Genomic DNA, 27,068 nt, shown 5'->3' on the forward strand with positions numbered 1-27,068 from the left:
GCTACTTTCATTTCTGAAATACCTGTATTTTAAAAATAGCAACCGTTCAGTAAATCTGCACAGTATGAACATCCCCTTTCTCCATCTCTTGTACCAAATCACAGAGGCACTGCTCCCCTTTGAAAACAAGTGGGGATATGATAATCTGATAATTTGAGACATTAAGGAATAAGTGTTTAAAGCACCGGTTTAGCAGTTGAATACTGGATTACTGTGGTTAGCTGGGCAACTATGTAGACACTATATCAGTCGTCAACCGTGTTGATGACATGATGGAAAAACAAATACAAAGAAAAAATGAGAACAATCAATTTCAATTGAAATAACACATTCAATGAAGCTATGAAGGTGTTAATTATATTTGCTGAACATCCAGCTTTTGAAGGGGAGATCATTAGGGTCTTGTAATTCCCAGAACGTTACTATACAGCTCAGTCAGTGTGGTGTGGAATCTGTCTGGTCTGTCCCTTTTAATCGCTCAAGGAGCCGCAGAGACCACAGGATGGAGGAGCTGGAAGATAGAGGACACGGGATGATGCTGCGTAGAGCTCGCATTTGTTCTTCCTTCCCCTTCACCAGGAACTGTGCACCGGCGGGTTTTGATCACAGGTCTGTAAAACCATGAAAGGTAAATGTGCAGAACTTAAACGAGTTTCTGAGTTGAGTTTGAAGGTGAACGTGCAAACGTAAGGGTTTTATTAACCCTACGCTGTAGGAAATATGCTCAGACAAATGAGAGGATGCAGCCTCACAAATACGATGCAGGATTACCTGACATGATGAAAAACAAGTATGAAGAAAGAACTTGTTGACTTCTGCAAATAAAACGAAGTGAGGCATTTTATGTCTAATGAAACCTGCAGCACATTTTATTGAACATCAAAACCTACACACAAAAACGCACTAACTTTATGTAAAAAAGTGTCATCACTGAATCAATTAACAAACTGAACCCCCAACTCAATGTTGGTGGTTGTTAATTATGTACAATTCTACCAAGCCCCCTACACAGCAGCCGCCCACTCTGCCAGAATTCACTAAAACTGGCATGGTGAGCCTCCTGGCTCGGGTCCAGTGTTCCATGGGTGGAGGAACCACAGATGCCTCCGGCTCATTCGGAGGTGTGTTGACACACTCACAGCCATGCTGTGGCACTAGGGGCATGGCAGCGGAACACTCCAAATCTTGGAGGGCCAGCTCAAGGCGATCTACCAAATTACATTCAGGTTTACTCCTCAACTATGACAAAACGTCTTTTCTCCCTGTTCCAAACATGGGATTCCAAAGCTGGGAACAAAGAAATTCACTTATATATAAGTGAGCTGGGATGCATCATGGCGGATGAAAACAAACAAGGCAGAATGTAGGTCAACAGGAATTCAAGAGCACTGTAAGTTCTGTATGCCATGTTGGGAAGTAGGAATAGCTGAAAAGGAATTGAGTTTACTGAGGAGGGTGGAACGCCGTCAAGAGGCCGACCAGGCGGACGTGACATTGGGAATAAAGTCACCTGGCACTCGTCCTTCAGAGGAGTCCTGAGGGCAGCCTTTAAGGAGCAGTGAGAACGCTCACATAGGTCATTGGACTTTGGGTGATATGCTTTGAGTACCCTAATGTCGGGGTTCTGGGCCATCTGAATTGAATTGGGGACTGCGGTCAGAGGAGATATCAGATGGGGTGTCAAACCAAGTAACCCAGGTGCTGATGAACACCCAAAATACTCAAGCCATATCTGTGCCTGTCATCAACGTTTGAGGGACGACCTCTGGCCTCCTGGTAGTACAGTCCACAATGGTAAGAAGGTGTGTGAAATTGTGGGGTGGGGGGCGGGGGATAAAAAGAGGACCAACAAAGTCCACATTGACATTGTCAAACTGTCGCTCAGGGACCTCAAAAGGACCTGAACACGACAGTTAATTTTTGCCCATTGGCACTCTCCAACCACACAGATCCTTTCTGAGGTTGTGCCAAACAAAATTTAGTGCAGTCAGTTTCTGTGCGGCCTTCCGGCCTGGAGGCGAGAGGCCATGCATGGAGTTGAAAACAGTCCGTCTCCAGTTTCTAGGCACAATGGGGTGAGGACAACTGGTTGAGATATCACACAGGAGAGAAACCCCAACTTCATGTCAGCCAATGGTTGGCCCATGACTGCTGTTCGGTAAGCCTGGACCTCTGGGTCAGTAGCTTGGTCGGCTGCCATACCGGCATTGTCAACCCCTATGTGTACGGCCTCAACAGCTGGCCTTGAGAGGCATTCAGCCACAGCATGACTTTTCCCCTTGATATGTTGTATATCCATTGTGAACTCTGATATGTACTACTGCCCTAAACAAAAACATTGCCTGGTGTCTCAGGGCTGGGTGTGTCTGCACCTGCTCCCCCTCCCTATCCCTGGCACTCCTTCTCTACCATCTGCCTCTCACCCCTCTCGCAGTGCTCCACCCTCACCATTCCCAACATACTTCACTCCCACCAGATCTACAAACTCGCTCTCCACTCCACATTGACAATACAGCACTGTGCAAGAGCCTCGGACACATTGGCTATATATACGTGCCTAAGACTTTTGCACAGTACGGTACGGTTCAGTTAAACCCAATTAATGTAACATTAATCATATATACATTTAAGCATTAACAATTAGACAAGTGAGTACGCCGTGCTGAATACCAAACCTCAGTGAATTTCTGTTTGTAGATTATTCCAATGTTTATTATTACACTCTCCTGTGCATATTTCTGCCACGACTTATCCGAGTGGCATCTGCTGATATCTGTCTTGATGATAGTGAGTTTCAATATAGAAAATCACGTAATCTTGGAATCCTGGTTATAAATTCCTGTACTGCATGAATTGTGTTTGGTTGCACAAACCCGACAAATTAAGGTCACATAAAGTCTGGTCACACATTGGATCACAGTTGGATTTTGACCCAATCTGACTGAGTGAGAGCATCAGAATTTCTTTCCTTTCTTTGTGGAACCGCAGCTCACGGCCCTTCCCCCTGGCTCTCTCCAGCTCTTTGAGGACAGACTGGAGCTCCTGAGAAATAATTCCTGGTGTCTTCTTTTCCTTCAAAATCCAGTCTAGTGCCATTTGACTTCTCAAACAATCATCCAAAGGTTGCTTGGAGTAATAGGAAATTACATCCTGCAGAAAAGAATGGAATGCCCATTAAAAAGGATGGCTTATTCACGGTATAATGTTGGTTATGTTACCTACAGTACAAAGCGTACCAGAAATATTTTGATAAGTTACCTTTTAAATTGATTATAATATAAATGAAAATAGTAAAAAAAACTATATTTCACAACACATTTATAAAGTTGTGATTCAGAAGCAGGTTTAATATTACATGAAATTTGTTGTTTTGCAGCAGCAGTGCAAGGATGAGAGTGCTTATCAAAAGGAATGCATAAATCCTGCTTTTGTTGCAATTTGCCAGGATATTCATCCCCTGTAAATGTGCAATGTAGTTGCATCAATGCTTTGTACTTTGGTTGAGAAATTGATTCCAAGGCAGGTAGATTACAATGTGCTGGCTTAAATATATGGTGAACTTTAGAAATGGGGGGATGAATTTCAGAATCAGAATCAGGTTTAATATCACTGGCAAATGTCATGAAATTTGTTGTTTTGCAGCAGCAGTACATTACAATATATAGTAAAAAAGAGTGATAAATTATAATAAGAAATATATATTTAAATTAAGTTATTTAATTAGTGAACAGAGAGCAAAGGAAAAATAGTGAAGTAGTGTACATGAGTTCATTGTCCATTCAAAAATCTGAAGGCGCAGGGGCAAAAGCTGTTCCTGAATTGCTGAGTGTGTGTTTTCAAGCTCCTGTACCTCCTCCCTGATGGTAGCAATGAGAAAGTGGGATGTCCTGGGTGATGGTGGGCTTTAATGATGGATGCTGCCTTTTTTCAGGCATTCCCTTTTGAAGGTGTCCTTGATGGTTGGGAGGCTAGTGCCCATGATGGAGCTGGTTGAGTTTACAACTTTCTGTAGCTTTTTTCAATCCTGTGCAGTGGCCCCTCCGTACAAGATGATGAGCCAACCAGTTAGAATGCTCTCCATGGTATATAGCAATTCTCCTCAAACTCCTAATGAAATATAGTTGCTGTCATGCCTTCTTTGTAAATGCATCAATGTATTAGGCCCAAGGTAGATCTTCAGAGATGTTGACACCAGGAATTTGAAACTATTTGCTGTTTCCACTGCTGATCCTTCATTGAAGACTAATGTGTGTTCCCTTGACTTCCCCTTCTTGAAGTCCACAATCAATTTCCTAATCTTACTGACGTTGAGTGCAAGGTTGTTGGTGTGACACCACTCAACCAGCTGGCCTAGCTCGCTCCTGTACACCTCCTCATCAGCATCTGAAATTCTGCCTATGATAGCTATATTAGCGGCAAATTTGTAGATTGGGACTTGAGCTATGACTAGCCACCAGTGTTGGGTGTAGAGAGGGTAGAGCAGTGCGCTAAGTACACGTCTTTGAGGTGCGCCAGTGTTGATTGTCAGTGAGGAGGAGATGTTAATCCGATCAGCATTGACTGTGGTCTCTCAATGAGGAAGTCAAGGATCTAGTTGTAGGGGGAGATACAGAGCTTATTGTTTAGTACTGTGCGTATGATTATGTTAAATGCAGAGTTGTAATCAATAAACAGAGCCAAGTGCAAGTTAATGTTTTAGTTTTGGGATTCAATTTAATTGTTTTAAAACTTCTTTAGCAAAAATCATCTGCTGAACACATCTTTCGGTTGCCTTGACAACCACACCATTACCTGTCGGGAACACTTCCTTTCTCTCAGAACTTTCAAGCTTCCATTCCAATGTAACAGTTGAAAGATAGTCATCAATTCCTGCAAAACGAGAGGAAGTGAGAGTTCTTTATCTACAAACACAAGCAATGGGGCCATGAGTGAGCCAAGCAGACCCTGGAGCCACCTCTGACACTCAGTCGTATAAGGGCTAATATTCTTGCATCACATTCCTTGTCTATCACCTATTCCCTTGATTACTTCAGCGTCAAAAACCCTATTGACCTCAGCACTGAGACTGAACACATATTCACCCCTGAGTTAGAGAGTTCAAAAGATTTGCAACCTGTGAATGAAACAATGAAGTATTTCATTAACTTTTTCTGTAAGTTTTTCTTTAAAGTGTGTCCCTGGTCTCTTAACCTGAAACAAGGTGCCTTTATCTCAGATGTATTAGCAGAATAAATATAATAAATTATAGACTTTCATAACACAGGTTATTTATTTTGTTTCCACAGGAAATCGTGAGTTTGTAATAATGAGAAGCAAGTGTTCTCAACTCGAGGAAATGCTCAGCAAGCACTTAATTAGGTACACCTGCTCATTAATGTAAATATCTAATCAGCCAATCATGTGATAGCAACTCAATACATGAAAGCATGTAGACATGGTCAAGATGTTCAGTTGTTGTTCAAACCAAACATAAGAATGGGAAAGGAACGAGATCTAAGTGACTTTGACTGTTGGTGCGAGATGGAGTGGTTTGAGTATTCCAGAAATTGCTGATTTCCTGGGATTTACTCACACAACATTCTCTAGAGTTTACAGAGAATAGTGTGGGGAATAGAAAAAAATCCAGTGAGCGGCAATTCTGTGGGTGAAAGCACCTTGTTAACGAGAGAAGTCAAAGGAGAATGGCCAGACCTGTTCAAGTTGACAGGAAGGTGTCAGTAACTCAAATAATCTCACATTACCACAGTGGTGTGCAAAAGAACATTGCAAAATGCACAACACATCAAACCTTGAAGTGGATGGGGTACAGCAGCAGAAGACCTCAAACATACATTCAGTGGTCACTTTATTAGGAACAGGATGTTCCTAGTACAGTGGCCATTGAGTGTACCGTGTAAGACAATCATTTTAGTTAGAATGCACCAATTTAATCAACATATTCTTCCAATATTACACAAACCAGTATAAACTAATGAAAAGAGTAAGTTCAATAAATAGTTCTTCACATTGGCTCCAACAATTAAGACACAAGAGATTCTGTAGATGCTGGAAATCTGGAACAGCACAACACAAAATGCTGAAGAAACTCAGCAGGTCAGGCATCATCCATGGAAAGAACAACAGTCGATGAATATGCCCTAATGTACCTGCCTCTGTCACCACCCTGGTACTGCCTTCCATGCACTCACTACTCTGTGTGAAACGCCGAACACTTCAAACTGCCATACTTTCCTCCAGTCACCTAAAAGTATGTTCTTCCATATTGCAAAAGTTACTTTCCCCAAGTAGTAAGGCTGATCAACCTCCACAAACTATCCCGCCCATCCACACTCCCCACCACCACTATTTCTGTTCGAGTCCCCTTATGTACAGGCACTCATGTGCCCAATGTCACGTTATGGACATACAATCCATCTATGTATAGAAGAAGCTATCTTATGTACTTGCATGTTTTGTGTTATTTTTTAATCATTATGTTCTTTATCTTAGTGTTTTTTCTTGTGTTGCATCAGATCCAGAGTAACAATTTTGTTGTTCTCTTTTATACTAGTGTACTGGAAATATTAAACTATCTTGAATTTTGAATGTCCATCAATACCTCATATTACCTTGTACACCTCTATCAAGCCACCTTTCATCATCCTTCATTGCAAAGAGAAAAGCCCTGGCTCACTCAACCTATCTTCATAAGGCACAAGAGATTTTGCAGATGCTGGAAATCCACAGCAGTATACAGAAAATGCAGCACGTCAGGCAGCATTGATGCCAGGAGTTCCCAAACTTTCTTATGCCTTCGACCAATAACATTAAGCAAGGAGTCTGTGGACCCAAGGTTGGGAACCCAATCTATGGACAGGAATAAACAGTCAATGTTTTGGGCTGAGTCTCTTCATCAAGATGTATGATGATCAAGTTACCTGAAATTCCAACATAGATTTCCCTTTATTAGCCTGCAGCATGTGGTAGTAGGTCCCAATGCTTGTGTTTGGATCCATGGCATCCTCTGAACTGCCCTTATAAAAATGGAATATAAAAAGTCTTGTAAAATTGCTTTTGATTTCCACTCCATCAATCTATTTTAAAGGATACTCATACAACCTGGATATCCAAGGGGAGCAAGATTTTTCAATGAATACTTCTGAATGAAAAAAGTAAGAACCTTTAAAACAAAGATGTAATGTGGGGGTTTGATTAGGCATTGGTCAGGTGACTTTTCAAGTATTGTGAGGAGTTTTGGGCCCCTTCGGGATGTCATTGGAGAGGGTCCAGAGGAGGTTCTCAAATGATCCCCAGAATGAAAGGGTTAATATGTTGGATGTGTTTGATGGCTCTGGGCTTGTATTTGCTGGAATTTAGAAGAGTGGGGGTTGGGGATATCACTGAAACCTATCAAATATTGAAGAACTTAGATAGAGTGGATGTTGGGAGAATATTCCCTATAGTAGGTGAGTCTAGAACCAGAGGGCACAACCTCCGAATAGAAGGACATTCATTTAGAATAGAGATAAGGAGGAATTTATTTAGTCAGAGGGGGTTGAATCTGCGGAACTCATTGCCATAGATGGCTGTGGAAGCCAAGTCATTGGGTATATTTAAAGAGGAGGTTGATAGGATTTTGATAAGTCAGGGTGTCAAAGATTACAGGGAGAAGGCAGGAGAATGGGTTTGGGCGGGATTATAAATCAGCAATAATGGAATGGTGGAGAGGACTCGCTGGGCCGGTTGGCCTCATTCTGCTCTGACTGTATGTTTGGTGGTTTTATGGAATTTTAGTGGGCAGTTGAGATTGAAATAATCTGAAGAATGTGTAGGATAATTGGGTTGAATTTACAATTCATTCTAGTTATAAACAAGACAAATGCAACATCGAACATGAGGAAATCTGCAGATGCTGGAAATTCAAACAACAACACACACAAAATGCTGGTGGAACACAGCAGGCCAGGCAGCGCTTCTCCCTATAGATGCTGCCTGGCCTGCTGTGTTCCACCAGCATTTTGTGTGTGTTGTTGTTACTAATGCAACATGTCTGTTTTTCATTAGCAATGAGGATGGATTATGATATGTGGGTTCTTTTTATGGGTCACAAAAGTTAATATTGAACATCATGGAAATATAATTTTGGTCTTTAATGTTTAACATAATCAGTTTATCAGTTGTCAATTTTATTTATTTATTATTGATCTATCTGCTTATTTATTTAATTGATTATTCATTTATTTGTCTATCTATCCACTTATTTAATCATATTTGCACAGTTTGTCTTCTTTTGCATGCTGGTTGTTTGTCACTCTTGGTTTGTGCATAGTTCTTCATTAATTCTATTGGATTTCTATGTTTTACTGTGAATATCCACAAAAAATAAATCTCAAGTTAGAATATGGTGACATGTATGTACTTCAATAATAAATTTACTTTGAACTCTGATAAGCACCATTTGGCTTAGAGCGATAGTGTAAACGTTACCTGAAACATCATGTTGCCAAAATGTTGGTGGATTGACATGTGTTAGAGACTGCAGTAGGGAGGGGATGATGTGGTCAGTGAAGATATCCGTCACTAGATCATTGGCAGAATGACCTCAGAGACACATGTATCAATAAGCTTGATAGAACACAGAGAACATTTACAAGGATGTAGACGGGACTTCAGGACCTGAGTTACAGGGGAAGGTTGAATAGGATTGAACTTTATTCACTGGCGCATAGGACATTTAGGGGGAATCCTATAGACGTACAGTATACAAAATTATGAGAGGTGTGGATAGAGTGAGACTAGAAGTAGAGGACATAGATTTGGGTGAAAGGTGAAATAATTAAGGGGAAGTGTTTCACTCAGAGGGTGCTGCAAGTATGGAACGTGCTGCTGGTGAAAATTGTAGATGCGAGTTCAGTTGGAACATCTGAGAGAAGTTTGATAGGTAGATGCATGGGAGAAGTATGGAGGGCTATGGTCCGGTGCAGGTACATGGGACAAAGTAAAAGATCAGGCTGGCATGGACTAGATGGGTTGAAGGGCCTGTTTCTGTGATGTAATACTCTATCACTCCATGAGTCTTATACACAACTAAGCTGACATATGAAGGGTGGTAGTTTTTGGAGATTAAAATATCAGATACTATCATAAATTATTGTAATTTTTCAATTCTAGCCTGCCATCATTTATTAAATCGCTGAGCTGGTCTCTTGTACACCTGCAGGAGTTTCCATTGAAGATATAGGTTGTCAGAGTGGAGATATTGTAAATGTGATGATATCAATGTGTCCTCTAACCATGCAACTTATTTCCATAACTGCATGCAAATATGCTGCTCTAATGTGTAAATATCTAATATTTCTGTGTGGTTACTGATCTTTCTTGATTATGTGGTAAAGCAGGACATACTGTGGAGGAGGATGAAGTCACTGAAGGAAGAGTTGGGATTTCCACATTAAAGCAAAGATAAAGGAAAATCTGAAGATTGCTGTTGATTGCAGTTTAGTGATGTCAGTCTGATTTCTCTCATAACTTCAAGATCTGGGCCATGTTTCGAGCAGTGTTACTGCTTTGTGGCTAAGTTTGCAGCTGGTAGAAAGTTCATGGCTCAAAGTAAATGTATTATCAAAGTACATACAGTATATCTCAGCACGTGCTTCCCAGAGATTCATTTTCTCACAGGTATTCACAGCAGATAAAAATAACCACAATAGAATCAATGAAAAACTACACACAAAGACAATCAAATAACCAATGTGCAAAGGAATACAAACTGTGCAAATACAATGATAATACATGCATATATACTTAAATAAATAAATGATAAATAATATTGAGAACATGAATTGTACACTCCTTGAAATTGAGTTCATAGGTTGTGGAATCAGTTCATTGTTGAGATGAGTGAAGTTATTCACACTGGTTCAGGAGCCTGAAGGGTAATAACTGTTCCTGAACCTGGTGGTGTGGGACCCAAGGATCCTGTACCTCCCTCCTGATGGCAGCAGCGAGAAGAGAGCATGGCCTGGATAGCATGGGTCCTTGATGACAGATGCTACTTTCTTGTGGCAACACTCCCTGTTAGTGTGCTCAGTGATGGGGGGGGGGGGGGGGGGGAGCTTTTCCTGGGCTGTATCCACTACGTGTTGTGGCTTTTTCTGTTCAAAGGCATTGGTGTTTCCATCGCAGGCCATGAAGCAACCAGTCAGGATGCTCTCCATTCTGAATGTATAGAAGTTTGTCAAAGTTTAGCATGACTTGCTGAACCTTGCAAACTTCTAAGAAAGTAGACGTGCTGTCATGCCTTTTTTGTGATGGCATTCATATGCTGGTCCCAGTACATAACCTTTGAATTGATAGTACCAAGGAATTTAAAGTTACTGACCCTCCCCAACTCTAATATCCTGATCATGTCTGGCTCACAGACCTCCAGTTTCCCCAAAAGGTAAGTGGAGGGGCAGGCAGTGTTGAAAAACAGGGTGTCTGCAGAAGTACCTGGACATATTTGGAGAACAGGAAAAGAAGAGGCAGATGGAATATCATATAGAGAAATGTATGGTCATGCACATTGGTAGAAGGAGTAAAGGTGTCGACTATTTTGAAACGGTGATTAACTCCAGACCCTCAGTATAAGGCTGCCTCGTGAGATGTCAGTTTTGTAAGTGAGCATTGCTAACCAAAGACAAATCAAACCAATAGAGCTTATGGTACTTACACAGACTGAGGCAATGGCTTCCTCCATGCTTTCCCTGATAAATTCCACTGTGATTATACGAGATGGCTGTTCATTGAAGACAGAGTTCATTAGGGCCACTCTGGCCGCATCTCGTCTTGCATCAGCTTTGGTTGAACAGTACTAAACAGAGTAATAGTAACAAAGTTTACAGAACTCAGAGAATATTGGGAAATACATACAGAACTCAACAAGTCAGCTAGCATCTGTGGCGGGAAATAAGAAGTTCACAAACAGTCTCAGCCAACAGATTTTTTTTAAATCCAGGATTTTTTTTTTAATAAGGCCATAAGACATAGGAGCAGAACTATACCATTTGGGCCATCAGGTCTGTTCAGCCATTTGATCTTGACTGATCCATTTCCCTATCAACCCCATTCTCCTGCATTCTCCCTGTAGCCTTTCACCCCCTGACTTACAATCTAACTTTGTATCGTCTGCAAGCTTGGCCACAAAGCTATCAATTCTGTTATTTAAGTCAGTGACATATAACATAAAAAGAATCTGTTCCAACACTGATCCCTGCGGAGCACCACTAGTTACCGGAAGCCAATCAGAAAAGGCTCCTATTATTCCTGTTCTTTACCTTCTGACAATCAGCCACTGCTCTCTCCTATCTTGCTAAGCGGCCTCATGTGTAACAACTTGTGAAAGACCTTCTGAAAATCCAAGTACACAACATTCACTGATTCTTTTTTGTCTATCCTTCTTGTTATTTCTTCAAAGAATTCCAGCAGATTTATCAGGCAAGATTTTCCCTTAAGTAACAATGCTGATTTTGATGTATTTTACCATGTCTCCAAGTACCCCAAAACCTCATCTTTAACAATCAACTTCAACATATATCCAGCCACTAAGGTCAGCCTATCTGGCCTATAATTACCTTTCTTCTCCCCCTCTCCCTTCTTGAAGAGAGGAGTGATTCAGTCTATTTGCAATTTTCCAGACTTCCAGAATTGTATCAGAATCTAGTGATTCTTGAAAGATGAATCCTTATGCCTCCACAATCTCTTCAGCTATCTTTTTCAGAATCCTGAGGTGTAGTCCATCTAGTCCAGGTGTCTTATCTACCTTCAGACCTTTCAGCTTCCTATCACCTTCTCCCTAGTAACAGCAACTGCTGCCACTGACACTCTTGAACTTCTGGCATACTACTAGTGTCTTCCACAGTGAAGATTGATGCAACATACTTACTTAGTTTGTCCACCATTTCCTTGTCCCCCATTACTACCTCTCCAGCATCATTTTCCAGTGGTCTGGTAGCTACTCTCATCTCCCTTCTACTCTCTATATATCTGAAAAAACTTTTGCTATCCTCTTAGAATTTATTGGCTAGATATTATTACTTTTGTATTTCATCTTTTCCCTCATTGTGGCTTTTTTAGTTGCTTTATGTTGGTTTTTTAAACCTCCCCAATCCTCTAAACTTCCCGTTAATTTTTGCTCTATTATATGCCCTCTCATTTGCTTTAATGTTGGCTTTGACTTACCTTTTCAGCCACGGTTGCATCATCCTGCCTTTAGATTACTCGTTCTTCTTTGGGATGTACCGTATCTATCCTGTGCCTTCCTAATTGCTCCCAGAATCTCCAGCCATCGCTCTCTGCCATCATCCCTGCTGGTGTCCCCTTCCAATCAACTTTGGCCAGTTCCTCACTTATGCCTCTGTAATTCCCTTTACTCCACTTTAATACTGAAACATCTGACTTTAGCTTCTCCCTCTCAAACTGCAGGGTGAATTCTATCATATTATGATCACAATCTCCTTAGGGTCCCTTTAAGTTCCCTAATTAAATCTGGTTCATAACATAATATCCATTCCAGAATAGCTGATCCCCTGGTGGGCTCAACCATAAGCCAATCTAAAAATCCATCTCATAGGCATTCTACAAATTCTCTCTCTTAGATCCAAAATCAACATCAACCTGACTTTCCCAATATATTTGCATATTGAAATCCCCCATGACTATTTCACATGCATTTTCTATGTCCCGCTGTAATTTGTAGCCTACAACCTGGCTACTGTTCAGAGGCCTGTATCTAACTCCCATCAAGGTCTTTTTACCCTTGCAGTTTCTTAACTTTACCCACAACAATTCTACAACTTCCGATCCTGTCTCATCTCCTTCTAAGGATTTGATTTAATTTTTTTACTGACAGGGCTAGACTACCCCCTCTACCTTTCTGTCTATCCTTTTGATTCATAGGGTATCCTTGGATGTCAAGTTCGCAACTATAATCTTCTTTCAGCCATGACTCGGTGATGCCTACAGTGTCATACCTGCCAATCTTTACTGTGCTACAAAATCATCTTCCTTATTCAGTATACTACATGCATATATAACAGCTTCAGTCCTGTATTTGTCACTTTTGATTTTATCCCCCATTATACTGCAACATTCCACTGACTGCCTATCACCTGCCTGTCCTATCTGAGTCTCAATACACTCTGCCTCTACTTGTATACCACCTTCCCCATTTTTAGCCCTATCCCCTGCCAAATTAGTTTAAACCATCCCCAACAGTTCTAGAAAACCTGCCCACAAGGATATGGGTCCCCCTCAGGTTCAGCTGTAACTGTATGCAGTGTATGATCTGTTACTTCTTGCTGATGGCTAATTACATGGGGGCAATATTTCCACAGTATTCGCACAGATCAGGGTTCAGGTGGTCGAGACGTCGCAACTTCTTGGTTTTTGTGGGACCCTAGTCATAGTGACACTGGACACATGGATTCTGAGAAAGGCGATTCTCTCACCGCTTAGTCCAATGACTGTTAGCAAGGGGCTATCGAGCTGTGTCTCTAGAGATCCCCGGTTAAAAAGGGTTTCCTGTATATCCCCATCTACAACCCTGAGATTCATTTTCTTGGGGCCTTACTCCATAAATCTATGATAGAATAATAACCATAATAGAATCAATGAATACATTGGGTGTTCAACCATTGTGCAAAAAGACAAAAAAGATGGAAATACAAATGGAAGAAATAATAATAATAAATAAGCAATAAATATAGAGAATGTGAGATGAAGAGTGAATCTACAGGCTGTGGGAACAGTGATGGGGCAAGTGAAGCTGAGTGGCTATACCCTCTGGTTCAAGAGCCTGATGGTGAGGGTTAGTAATTGTTCCTGAACCTGGTGGTGAGTCCTGAGGCTCTTGTACGTTCTTCCTGATGGGAGCACTGAGAAGAGAGCATGAACTGGGTAGTGGGGGCCCATGATAATGGATGATGCTTTCCTTCGACAATGCTCTGTGTAGATGTGCTCAATCATGGGGAGGGCTTTACCATAAGACCGTAAAACACAAGAGCAGAATTAGGTCATTTGGCCCATCGAAGCGAGTCTGCTCCACCATTCTATCGTGACTGATCCATTTCTCCGCTCAGCCCCGAACTTCTGCCTGCCCCTTGTATCCCATCATGCTGTGACCAACCAAGAATCAGTCAATCTCTGCCTTAAATATACATAAACACTTGGCCTCCACAGCTGCCTGTGGCAAAGAATTCCACAGATTCACTATTCTCTGACTAAAGAAATTCCTCCTCATCTCTGTTCGAAAAGGATGCACTCTATTCTGAGGCTGTATCCTCTAGTCTGAGACTCTTCCACCAAAAGAAACATCCTCTCCACATCCACTCTTTCAGGCCTTTCACTTGATAGCGTTCAATTAGGTTACTCGTCATTCTTCTGAAGTCTAGTGAATACAGACCTGAAGCCATCAAACACCCTTCATATGACATGCCATTTAATCCCGGAATCATGCTCATGAACCTCCTTTGAACTCTTTCCAGTTTCAGCACATTTTTTCTGAGATAAGGGGCCCAAAACTGCTCACAGTACTCCGAGTATGGTCTCACCAGTACTTTATGAAGTCTCAAAATTACACCCATGCTTTTATATTCTAGGCCTCTTGTAATGAATGTTAACATCACATTTGCATTCCTCACTATAGACTCAACCTGCTAATTAACATTTAGGGAATCCTGCACAGGGACTATTTAGAAAATAGTGAATCCTTTCAGTTCTTCTCATTTTTACTCTATGTCGTCTCTTTGGCTTTGGCTTCTCTTGTTAGCCACGGTTGTGTCATCTTGCCTTTAGAATACTTCTTCCTCTTTGGGATGTATATATCCTGTGCCTTCCAAGTTGCTTCCAGAAATTCCAGTCATTGCAGCTCTGCCGTCATCCCTGCCAGTGTTCTTTTCCAATCAGTTCTGGCCAACTCCTCTCTCATGCCTCTGTAATTCCCCTTGCTCCACTGTAACAATGATACACTTCACTTCAGCTTTTCCTTCTCAAATTTCAATGTGACTCCTATCACATTATGATCACTTGCCGCTGAGGGCCTTTCACCTTAAGCTCTCTAATCAATTCTGGTTCATTACACAGCACCCAATCCAGAATAGCTGATCCACTAGTGGGCTCAACTATGAGCTGCTCTAAAAAGTACCTGGTAGACATTTTAGAAATTCCCCCTCTTGGAATCCAGCACCAACCTGATTTTCCCAATCTATCTGCATATCTATTGTAACATTGCCTTTTTGGCATGCATTTTCAATCTCCCATTGCAATTTGTAGACCAGATCCTTACCACTGTTTGGGGGTCTGTATATAAGTCCCATCAGGGTCTTTTTACCCTTGCAGTTCCTTAGCTCTATCCACAATGATTCAACACTTTCTGACCCTATGTCACCTTTCTAGTGATTTGATTTCATTTTTTACCAACAGAGCAACACCACCCTCTCTGCCTTCCCGCCTGTCCTTTCAAGGCAATGTATCTTTGGACATTGTGGTGAACTACATATACCTGTCTGGACATGCCCCCCCCACTGACTGCTCCTGTGGCTCCTCCCACAGACCGTGGCTCCTCCCACGGACCCCGGTATAAAGGCGATTGGAGACACCACCCCGGCCTCAGTCTCCAGGATGTAGTGTGGTGGTCAATTGCTGCTTGTTCTTTCTTCCAGCCAATAAAAGCCTACATCTCGCCTCACGTCTCCGAGAGTGATTGATGGTGCATCAGACATTAATCTCCCAGCTATAATCTTCTTTCAGCCATGGTTCAGTGATGCCTACAACATCATACATGCCAATCTGCAACTGCCTTCAAATTCATCTGCCTTATTCTGTATACTGTGTGCATTCAAATACACCTTCAGTCCTGTATTCACCCTTTTCAATTTTGTCCTCCTTTTCTGTTGCAATTCCTCTGTTGACTGCAACTTTGCCATTTCCTCAGCCACACATTGCCTTTGTTTGTAAACCAACTAACTCATTTTTAGCACTCCTGATCCCAGCACCCTGCCAAATTAGTTTAAATCCATCCAAACAACACTAGCCAACCTGCCTGTAAGGATATTGGAGCTTCTTGAGTTACCTGTGATGAACTGGGCTATGTCCACTACTTTTGTATGATTTTTCGTTCAAGAGTATTGGTGCTTCCATATCAGGCTGTGATGCAGCTGGTCAATATACTCTCCACCACCTATCTGTAGAAGTCTGTCAAAGTTTTAGATGTCATGCTGAATCTTTGCAAACTCCTAAGGAAGTAGAACGCATCTCTCTCATTTCCCGCACATCTGCCCTCACCCCATCCACCCACCACCCCACTCGGGATAGGGTTCCCCTTGTCCTCACCTACCACCACACCAGCCTCCGGGTCCAACGTATAATTCTCCGTAACTTCCGTCACTTCCAACGGGATCCCACTACTAAACACATCTTTCCCTCCCCCCCCTTTCCACTTTCCACAGGGATTGCTCCCTATGTGACTCCCTTGTCCACTCGTTCCCCCCCCCCATCCCTTCCCACCGATCTCCCTCCTGGCACTTATCCTTGTAAACATAACAAGTGCTACACCTGCCCTTACACTTCCTCCCTCACCACCATTCAGGGCCCCAGACAGTCCTTCCAGGTGAGGCGACACTTCACCTGTGAGTCGGCTGGTGTGGTATACTGTGTCTGGTGCTCCCGGTGTGGCCTTTTATATATTGGTGAGACCCGACGCAGACTGGGAGACTGTTTCACTGAACACCTACACTCTGTCTGCCAGAGAAAGCAGGATCTCCCAGTGGCCACACATTTTAATTCCACGTCCCATTCCCATTCTGATATGTCTATCCATGGCCTCCTCTACTGTCAAGATGAAGCCACACTCAGGTTGGAGGAACAACACCTTATATACCGGCTGGGTAGCCTCAAACTTGATGGAATGAATGTTGACTTCTCTAACTTCCGTTAATGCCCCTCCTCCCCTTCTTACCCCATCCCTGATATATTTAGTTTCCCCCTCTCCTTTTTTTCTCTCTCTCTCGCTACCCATCACTCTGCCTGTTCTCCATCTCCCTCTGGTGCTCCCCTCCCCCTTTCTTTCTCCCTAGGCCTCCCGTCCCATGATCCTTTCCCTTCTCCAGCTCTGTATCACTTTCACCAATCACCTTTCCAGCTCTTAGCTTCATCCCACCCCCTCTGGTCTTCTCCTATCATTTCGCATTTCCACCTCCCCCTCCTACTTTCAAATCTCTTAATATCTTCCCTTTCAGTTAGTCCTGACAAAGGGTCTCAGCCAGAAACGTCAACAGCGCTTCTCCCTATAGATGCTGCCTGGCCTGCTGCGTTCCACCAGCATTTTGTGTGCATTGCTTGAAGGAAGTAGAGGTGCTGCCATGCCGTGACTTTTTATATCCACAATCAACAACCTGCTTAAAGTGACTTAGAGTGCTCCTGACTCTAACATTATCTCAGAGATTACTTTTGAATGGAAATCTGCCTAAATTAACATAGGGAATTCTACTGCTGCATCTGAGTTACAATATTGCAATTCATTTACCAAATAATGCAAGTGATTGCTCATAAAATAGGGATTAAACTAGTCTAGCATTGAGAAGTTATTTATACTGCCAGCCATTGAGTGTATAGGTAATTTGTAAGTGAGAAATACAAAATATATGGGAGAGTTGTCATACCAGTGTTTGTGTTGAAGAATACAGACTTAAATACAGAAACAGCCAATGGAGAAGGAGGGAAGGGATTGAATCCTGACTGGAGTTATTGTGTAGTGCAAGTGAATTGACTTTAAAAGAAATTATTGCTATCTTCTCAAAGCTTCTGAGGTAGCTCATATCTTGAAAGGAGTCAGATATTAAAACTTTGATTCCATAGCAATGATATTGGTTACCACGCTGGAAATTTCCATTACAATGTAAACAGTATTGCAGCACTCTGTTAGTTAAAATTGATGAAACCGCTTTGAAGAATGACATTAAAATGTTAACATCATTGTATAGATTAATTGGGATTTTATGCAAGAGTGCTGGTGTTTAGAAGTTTGGAATTGGTATGATGAATTTACATCTACAAGCTACAAGTCTTATTTTTCTTTATACAGGTGTCCCCCCGCCCCCCCGCTTTACAAAGGTTGAGCATTCCTATGAAACCTTTCTTAAGCCGAAATGGCGTAAAGCAAAGAACCATTCATTTGTATGGGAAAAATTTTCATAAAAGCAAAAATCCTCTTTGTTACGCGAAAACAGGTTACTAATGTAAGTCTTTTATAAAAGCGAAGTGGCGTAAAGAAAACATTCGTAAAGCAGGGGACACCTGTATTGAATTTTCTTCATGGTCTTGACATAATATCCATTTCACACATACAGTAGGTTACACAAGATATATACTGTACATCCCAAAGAGGAAGAAGTATTCTGAAGGAAAGATGATGCAACCATGGCTGACAAGATAAGTCAAAGCCAACAAAAAAAACAAAAAAAGGGCATATAATAGAGCAAAAATTAGTGGGGTTAGAGGATCAGAAAGCTTAATAACTAACAGAAGTTGGTCATTAAAAAAGTCATTAAGAAGGTAAAGGTGGAATATGAAAGTAAGCCCTCCAACAACCTAAAGAGGATACCAAAAGATTCTTCAGATACATAAAGTGTAATAGAGAGGTGAGAGTGGATAACAGACCACTAGAAAAGGATGCTGAACAGGTAGTGATGGGGGACAAGGAAATAGAGGATGAACTGAATAAGTATTTTGCATCAGTCTTCACTGTGGAAGATACTAGCAGTATGGTGGAAGTTCCATTTATCAGCAGTCATGAAGTGTGTGAAGTTACCATAACTACAGAATAGGTTCTTGGGAAACTGAAAGGTTTGAAGATAGACAAGTCACCTGGATCAAATGGTGTACACCCCACAGTTCTGAACAAGGTTGCTGAAGAAATTGTGGAGGCATTAATAACGATCTTTGAACAATCACTAGATTCTGGAATGGTTCTGGAGCACTGGAAAATTACAAAGTCACTCTACTCTTCTGGAAAGGAGAGAGGCAGAGGAAAGGAAATGATAGGCCAGTTAGTCAGGCCTCAGTGGTTGGGAAGATGTTGGTGTTGATTATTAAGGAGGAGGTCTCAGGGTACTTGGAGGCACATGATAAAATAGGCCATAGTCAGCATGGTTTCCTCAAGGGAAACTCTTGTCTGACAGATACATTGGAATCCTTTGAAGAAATAACAAGCAGGATAGACAAATGAGAATTGGGTGTTGTTGTGTACTTGGATTTTCAGAAGGCCACACATGAGGCTGCTTAGCAAGCTATGAGCCCATGGAATTATAGGAAAGATTCTAGCATAGAAAAAGCAGTAGCTGATTGGCAGGAGGCAAAGAGTGGGAATAAAGGGAGCATTTCCTGGTTGGTTTAGTGGTGTTCCACAGGGGTCTGTGTTGGGACTGATGCTTTTTACAAATTATGCCAATGATTTGGATGATGGAATTGATAGCTTCGTTGCAAAGTTTGCAGATGATATGAAGATAGATGGAGGGGCAGGATGTTTTGAGGAAGTAGAGAGGCTACAGAAGGACTTAGACAGATTAGGAGAGTGCACAAAGAAATAGCAGATGGAATACAGTGTTGGGAAGTGTATGGTCATGCACTTTGGGAGAAGAAATGAAAGGGTTGACTATTTTTTAAATGGAGAGAAAATACAAAAAACTGAGGTGCAAAGAGTCCTTGTGCAGGATTCCTGAAAGGTCAATTTGCAGGTTGAGTCTGTGGTGAGAAGGCACATGCGATGTTAGGATTAACTTCAGGAGGACTAGAATATAAAAGCAAGGATGTAATGTTGAAACTTTATAAAGCAGAGGTGAGACCTCACTTGGAGTATTGTGAGCAGGTTTGGGCCCCTTATCTTAGAAAGGATGTGCTGAAACTGGAGAAGCATTCAAAGGAAGTTCACAAAAATGATTCCAGGATTGAATGGCTTGTCATAGGAAAAGCGTTTGATGGCTCTAGGGCTGTATTTACTAGAATTCAAAAGAATGAGGGGGGTCTCTTCATTGAAACATATCATATGGGGAAAGATCTTGACAGAGTGGATGTAGAGAGGGTGTTTCCTATGGTGGGAGAGTCTAAGACCAGAGGTCACAGCCTCAGAATAGAGAGGCATCCTTTTAGAATGGAGAAAAGAAGGAATTTGCTTAGCCAGAGAGTGGTGAGTTTATGGAATTCTTTGCCACAGGCAGCTGCAGAAGCCAAGTCTGTATCTACATTTAAGGTAGAGGTTAATAGATCCTTGATTGGTCAGGGCTTGAAGGGATATGGGGAGAAGGCAGGAGATTATGGCTGAGAGGAAAATTGGATCAGCCATGATAAAATGGCAGAGCAGACTTGATAGTCCAAATAGGCTAATTCTGCTCCTATATCTTATGGTCTTATCGCCATCATTGATCAACACGGCCAGTGACGTGCTGGGGGCAGCCCGCAAGTGTCGCCATGCTTCTGGTACCAATGTAGCACGCCCGTAGCTTGCTAACCCCAACCCAGGGGTTCCCAAACTGGAGTTCACGGACCCTTGGGTTAATGGTAAGGCTCTACAGCATAAAAGAGGTTGGGAAGCCCTGCTCTAACCTATATGTCTTTGGAATGTGGGGGGAAAGCGGTGTACCCAGAGGAAATCCTTTGCATTCAGTCCTGTCAGAATCAGCCCTCACCAAGGTACCTCCATGGAAAGTCTGCACTTTCTTGGGTAAGGAGATCACATCTGCACATATTACTCCTGATGAGCTGTCATCGAAATCCTGGGTAAATGAAGTAAAACTTTGCACCTACACTCATCCTCCCGTTATGAAGGGAAACACATCACTTGCCTCCTTAATTGCTTGCTGCCTTGCATGTTTGTTTTCAGTAACTGAAGTACAAGTTTCTTTGTACGTCAAGACTTCCCAATATAGCACCATTTAAATATGTCTCACTTTTATTTTCTTGTACCTCACTGGATAACTCGACATTGTACTGCATATACTAACTCTCCCACTCTGTGTAACTTGCATTAAAGTGCCTTCACGTGCATTTCAGTATTTATAATTTCATTCAGTTTCATGTCATTTGCAAACTTTAGAATATTGCATTCTTTTCCTTTATCCAAATCATTGATATGTAGGTTAGGATTAGCTGAGGTCCGAGCACTGATCAATGAGTTACTTATCTCTAGCTATTCCAAAAACTACATTTTTTCCTTTCCATCAACCAATTTTCAATCTATGCCAACACAATTCCCCAAAAAGCCCATTCACTTTAGAGCCTTAGAGCACAGAAACAGACCCTTTGGCACATTTAGTTGGTGCCAAATTATTATTCTGCTTTGTCCCATCGACCTGAACCCAGGCCATAGCACTCCATACCCCTCTCATCCATGTACTCTTATCATCTTCTAGCTTGTACTTCCCCTCCCCCTCACCTTTTTTTCTAGTCCTGATTACCTGAAGTCTCAACTTTTTATTCCTCTCCCTAGATGTTGCTTTCCCAGCTGAGTTCCTCCAGTGTTTTGTGTGTGTTTCTCTGGATTTCCAGCATCTGCAGAATCTACTGTGTTAATCAATATCAGTAGAGCCTTTCATTATGAAGCCATTATTTCCACCCCTACACTATCTCCCCCACTCATCTATTGCCCATTATAATTTTCTTTAACCTGTAAGGAAATTCAAAATATTGGTGCATGTAGTCAAGCACATCTTTCTACTTTGGTGACAGCCAGCTGCTTCCTACAGTGCTCCCACTGGCTGAGGTTCCTCTCTGACTCCTTTTGGGAATGCCAGATTATGCATCCAGCACAGAAAGATGCACATCGACAGAGCATGTGCAGTTCTCAGTGAGGAAGGCAACCAAAGCTTGCAGCAGGATCTGTACCAACTGGAAAAATTGGCCAAAAAGGGCATCGATGTATAAGTATTAAACAAGATAGACAAGAACTGATTAGAAATAGTCAACATGCCTTTGCACATGGTAGGCTGTGCCTAACCAAACTCTTTTGAAGAAGTTACCAGGAACATCGATGAAGGAAAGGCAGAGAATGCTGTCTACATGGTTTTAGCAAGGCTTTGGCAAGGTCCTACATGGGAGGATGGTCAGGAAGGTTCAGTCTCTCGGCATTCAGGACAAGGTAGTAAATTAGATTGGAAAAGGTAAAGGGTTAGAGAAAAAGTATCTGATAGGAGAGGAGAGTGGACCATGGGAGGAAAGGAAGAAGGATGGTCACCAGGAAAGGCGATAGGCAGGTGAGGAGAAGAGGCAGGAGGCCAGAGTGGGGAATAGAAAAAAAGGAAACCAGAACAAAAATAATACTAGAAGGAGAAATCAAAGTTCATGCTGAAGGGTGGAGGCGACCTATTAACTAATAAGACCAGAAGACACGGGAGCAGAATTAGGCCATTTGGCCCATCGAGTCTGCTCCACCATTCAATCATGGCTGATCCCTTTTTCCCCTCACCAGCCCCACTCCTCATAACCTTTGATGCCATATCCAATCAAGAACCTATCAATCTCCACCTTAAGTACTCCCAATGACCTGGCCTCCACAGCTGATCATGGTAACAAATTCTCTTCTATTGGCTAAAGAAATTTCTTTGCATCTCTGTTTAAATGGATGCCCCTCTAACCTGAGGCTGTGCCCTCTTGTTCTAGACTCCCCTACCATGGGAAACATCCTTTTCACATCTACCCTGTTTAAGCCTTTCAACATTCGAAAGGTTTCAATGTGATCCACCCTGATCCTTCTAAATTCCAGTAAGTACAGACCCAGAGCCATCAGAAGTTCCTCATATGATAACCCGTTCATTCCTGGAATAATTTGTGTGAACCTCCTCTGGACCCACTCCAATGCCAGCACATCTTTTCTTAGATGAGTAGCCCAAAAACGTTCACAGTACCCAAGGTGACGCCTCACCAGTGTTTTATAAAGCCTCAGCATCACACCCCTGCTCTTGTATTCTAGACCTCTTGAAATGATTGCTAACACTGCAATTGCCTTCCTCACCATCAACTCCTGCAAGGTATGCTTCAGGGTGTTCTGCACAAGAACTGTCAGGTCCCTATGTGTCTCAGATTTTTGGATTTTATCCCTGTTTAGAGAATAGCCTGCACATTTATTTCTACTACTAAAGTAAATGACCATGCATTTTCCAACACTGTATTTCATTTGCCACTTTCTTGCCCATTCTCCTAATCTGTATAAGTCCTCTAGCAGCCTACCTGTTTCCTCAATACAGATTGGTCCTTGACCAATCTTTGTATCATCTGCAAATGTGGCATTAAAGCCATCTATTCCATCATCTAAATCATTGATACACAACATAAAAAGAAGTGGTCCCAACACCGACCCCTGCAGAACACCACTAGCCACTGGCATCTGGGTGTCCCATTCACGTTCTGTCTGTTCCTCTGACTATTGAGTCCCATATCACTGCAGCTCCCCTCTTCTCCCTCTTTCCCATCTGCTCCACGGACCCATGCTCAGTGCCAGTAACCTGATTTCCGTGGCATTCCCCTGGGAGATCATCCCCCACAACAGTATCCTCCCCTCCCTCACCAGCACAAAAGCATCAGTGCCTCCCACCGAGCACTCACGCATGCAGCAAAGCATCAATAAAGACACAAACTTGCAGTACCTCAAAGACTACTTGTTCATCCAGTATTTGACATATCAGAGGCTCTCTCTCCCTAATAAGGGAAAAAGAGGAACAAACTTGGGTTGCTTTCTCTAGAGATGCGGAGGCCGAGAGGAGATCTGATACCGGTTTACAAGATTATGAAAAGCATAAATAGAGTAGACCGTAAGTTCTTCCCAGGATTGAAATCTCCAATACCAGAGGGCATGAGAGGCCCATCAAGCCTCCGCCACCTAATCACACCCATGCGACCAATTAACCAACTAACCCGTATGTCTTTGGGATGTGGGAGGAAACTCCTTCCCTTTCCCCCACTTTCTTACTCACAATTCTGCCCCTTTCCTTTCCAGTTCTGCTGAAGGTTCCTCGCCCGAAACATTAACTATTTATTACTCTCCATAGATGCTGTCTGACCTGCTGAGTTCCTCAAGTAGTTTGTGTGCTACACAAATATAATGAAACTTCATTGTCCTACACATCAAACTCAAGTAATCCCAGATGTAAGACAGGAACGCCTGTAGATTTGTTCTCTTATTATTCAATGAATGGTGTACAGGAGTGAGATATGCCAACTAGTGGAGTGGTGCCGCAGCAACAACATGGCACTCAAAGTCAGTAAGATGAAAGAGTTGATTGTGGACTTCAGGAAGGGTAAGATGAAGGAACACATACCAACCCTCATAGAGGGATCAGAAGTGGAGAGAGTGAGCAGTTTCAAGTTCCCAGGTGTCAAGATCTCTGAAGGTCTAACCTGGTCCCAACATATTGATGCAGTTATAAAGAAGGCAAGACAGCGGCTGTACTTTATTGAAGAGATTTGACATGTCAACAAATACACTCAAAAACTTCTATAGTTGTACTGTGGAGAGCATTCTGACAGGCTGCATCACTGTCTGGTATGGGGTGGGGGGGAGGGGCTACTGCACAGGACCGAAAGAAGCTGCAGAAGGTTGTAAATCTAGTCGGCTCCATCTTGGGTATTAGCCTACAAAGTACCCAGGACATCTTTAGGGAGCGGTATCTCAGAAAGGCAGCGTCCATTATTAAGGACCTCCAACACCCAGGGCATGCCCTTTTCTCACTGTTACCATCAGGTAGGAGATACAGAAGCCTGAAGGAACACACTCAGCGATTCAGTAACAGCTTCTTTGGACACTACCTCACTTTTTTTAATATACAGTATCTCTGTTTTTGCACATTTTAAAAGATCTATTCAATATACCCAATTGATTTACTTGTTTATTTATTATTGTTTTATTTTATTTACTATTATTACTTTTTTTCTCTCTCTGCTAGCTTATGTATTGCATTGAACTGCTGCTGCTAAGATAACACATTTCATGTCACAGGCCATGATAATAAACCTGATTCTGATTCTGATTCTGAATCTGCTGGAGATTAATTGAGGTGTTTGGTAACCACTGCTCCCTCTAAGGTGAGCAGATGTGTGGCAGCACAGCGACTACAAAGCGTCCGTACACATTGCCTTTGTTGCCACGCAGATGAAATTGGACACAGCTAGAAAAGTTCAGAAAACGTAAACGACTTTTATTGTTGTACTGTATTTCATTGTAAACTTTAATTAATAAATAAAATCAAAAGTATGCGTTTTTTCAATTTTCATTCTAAGTATTCATGATATGCGTATTCTGAAAAAAAAACAATTAAAGTGCTGCTCAGTTTTCAGGATGTGTTTTTAAAAAATTCCTTTTCAGAGCAATGGTTGACTTGTGCAGCTGTGAAAAAAGATTAGATGGAACATTGCTGGTGACAAAGAGGTGAACCAGCAGAAAGAAAATGGCAGTTCTCACCCAGCATTATTACGTGCTATGGCATGTTAATAGCCGATTTTAGAGGTGATTAATCATAATTTAACAATTTAATATAAGGTCTAAAGGTTTTGTTATTAGAATCAAAGAATCATAGAATCACAGTGGCATCTGAGGAGACTACATGCTTCGTTCATGTGCAGCTGCTTATTCAGTCTCATTCCTCCAAGGCCCGTGAATTATTTTCCCTCAGTTGCAGATTCAGTTCCCCTTTGAAAACCCTAATTGATGTGTTATTTTATTTATTTACGGCCCTTCTGTCCCAGTGAGCCCGCGCCATCCAATTACACCCATGTGACCAACTAAGCTACTAACCCATATGTCTTTGGAACGTGGGAGGAAACTGGGGTACCTGAAGGAAACCCATGAGGTCACAAGGAGAATGTATGAACTCCTTAGAGACAGTGATGGGTATTGAACCTGGATTGCTGGCACTGTAATAGCTTTTTACTAACCACTACACTACTGAGCCTCCACTAATTCCAGCACCTCTCCACCCCACACCCTTTAACAGGCAATGTTCGAAATTATTACTGCCCTTGGTGTAAGAAGACTTTTCCACACGGACCCCCAGTAGCATGACTCTTGAGCCATCTGGTAACTTGAACAGTTTCCATTTTGTTACCTTACCCATACCATCTCAGTCTTTAATTTTTTATAGACTTTAATTTCAGGAACCTAAATATTGTTAGCAGTGAGCAGGATCTTTGTAGAGCCAAAGGGAAGACACTTACAGTACTGTGCAAAAGTCTTAGGCACATACACTGTACATAGCTAAGGTGCCTACAACTTTTTTAGAGTATGTAGTAATGCAATGTGTTGCCCTACTGTGCACCCCCCCCCAATAAAAAACACATTTCATGACGTGTGAGTGATGATAAACCTGATTCTGATATGGGTTTCTCTTGTGGACTGAGAGTGGGAAGGGAGCAGGGAGAGAGGAATCATGGTTGGAAAAAGGGAAAGGGGGAGGAGAGGGAGTGGGAAGCACCAGAGAGACATTCTGTAATGATCAATAAACCAATTGGTTTGGAATCAAATTATCTTGTCTTGTGTCTGCACCCATGCTACCCCTCTGCCCCTGACACTCCTGCTTTGCCTCCTGCAGCACTGTCCTCGCCATTCCCAACACCCTTTGCTCCTGCCAGGTTTACAAATTTGCTCTCCACTCCACGTTCATAAGTGCAGTACAGGACAGTTCACAAGTCTCAGGCATTCTAGCTATATAGAGTGCTTAATACTTTAGCACAGTACTGTATCTCAAAAATAGCTGGAAGCATCACTATAATTATATGTGTAAAATATCATTATCAGTTCCTTGCAGCGAGGATTGTGCTGGGCAGTCGGCAATTGTCACCATGCTTCCAGCACCAAAATAGCATGCCCACAACTCACAAACCCTAACCTGTATATCTTTGGGGTCTGGGAGGAAATCGGAGCATCCAGAGGAAGCTCACATGGACGTGGGGAGAATGTACTGACTCGACAGATAGCAGCGTGAACTGAACTCTGATCTTACAACTGTTACTGCAAAGCATTCTGCTAACTGCTTTGGTACCATGCTGCCTGGTTAGATCAAAGTTCAAACTAG

General features: G+C 42.2%; 1 protein-coding gene across 1 annotated transcript in view; it reads right to left on the reverse strand.

Annotated features, from left to right (window-relative positions):
• Nucleotides 1–870: 870 nt before the first annotated feature.
• LOC140739433 (protein limb expression 1 homolog) overlaps nucleotides 871–27,068 on the reverse strand; it is a 40,890-nt gene continuing 14,692 nt past the window's right edge. The window contains exons 3-6 of the mRNA XM_073067730.1: nucleotides 10,691–10,831; nucleotides 6,918–7,013; nucleotides 4,792–4,869; nucleotides 871–3,150 (exon numbers count right to left, since the gene is read on the reverse strand). Of these exons, the coding sequence (XP_072923831.1) occupies nucleotides 2,830–3,150; nucleotides 4,792–4,869; nucleotides 6,918–7,013; nucleotides 10,691–10,831 (636 nt within the window). The 3' untranslated portion in view covers nucleotides 871–2,829. The remainder of the gene's footprint in view (nucleotides 3,151–4,791; nucleotides 4,870–6,917; nucleotides 7,014–10,690; nucleotides 10,832–27,068) is intronic.

The sequence above is a fragment of the Hemitrygon akajei genome, chromosome 2 (genome assembly GCF_048418815.1).
Source record: "Hemitrygon akajei chromosome 2, sHemAka1.3, whole genome shotgun sequence".
Taxonomy (NCBI): Eukaryota; Metazoa; Chordata; class Chondrichthyes; order Myliobatiformes; family Dasyatidae; genus Hemitrygon; species Hemitrygon akajei.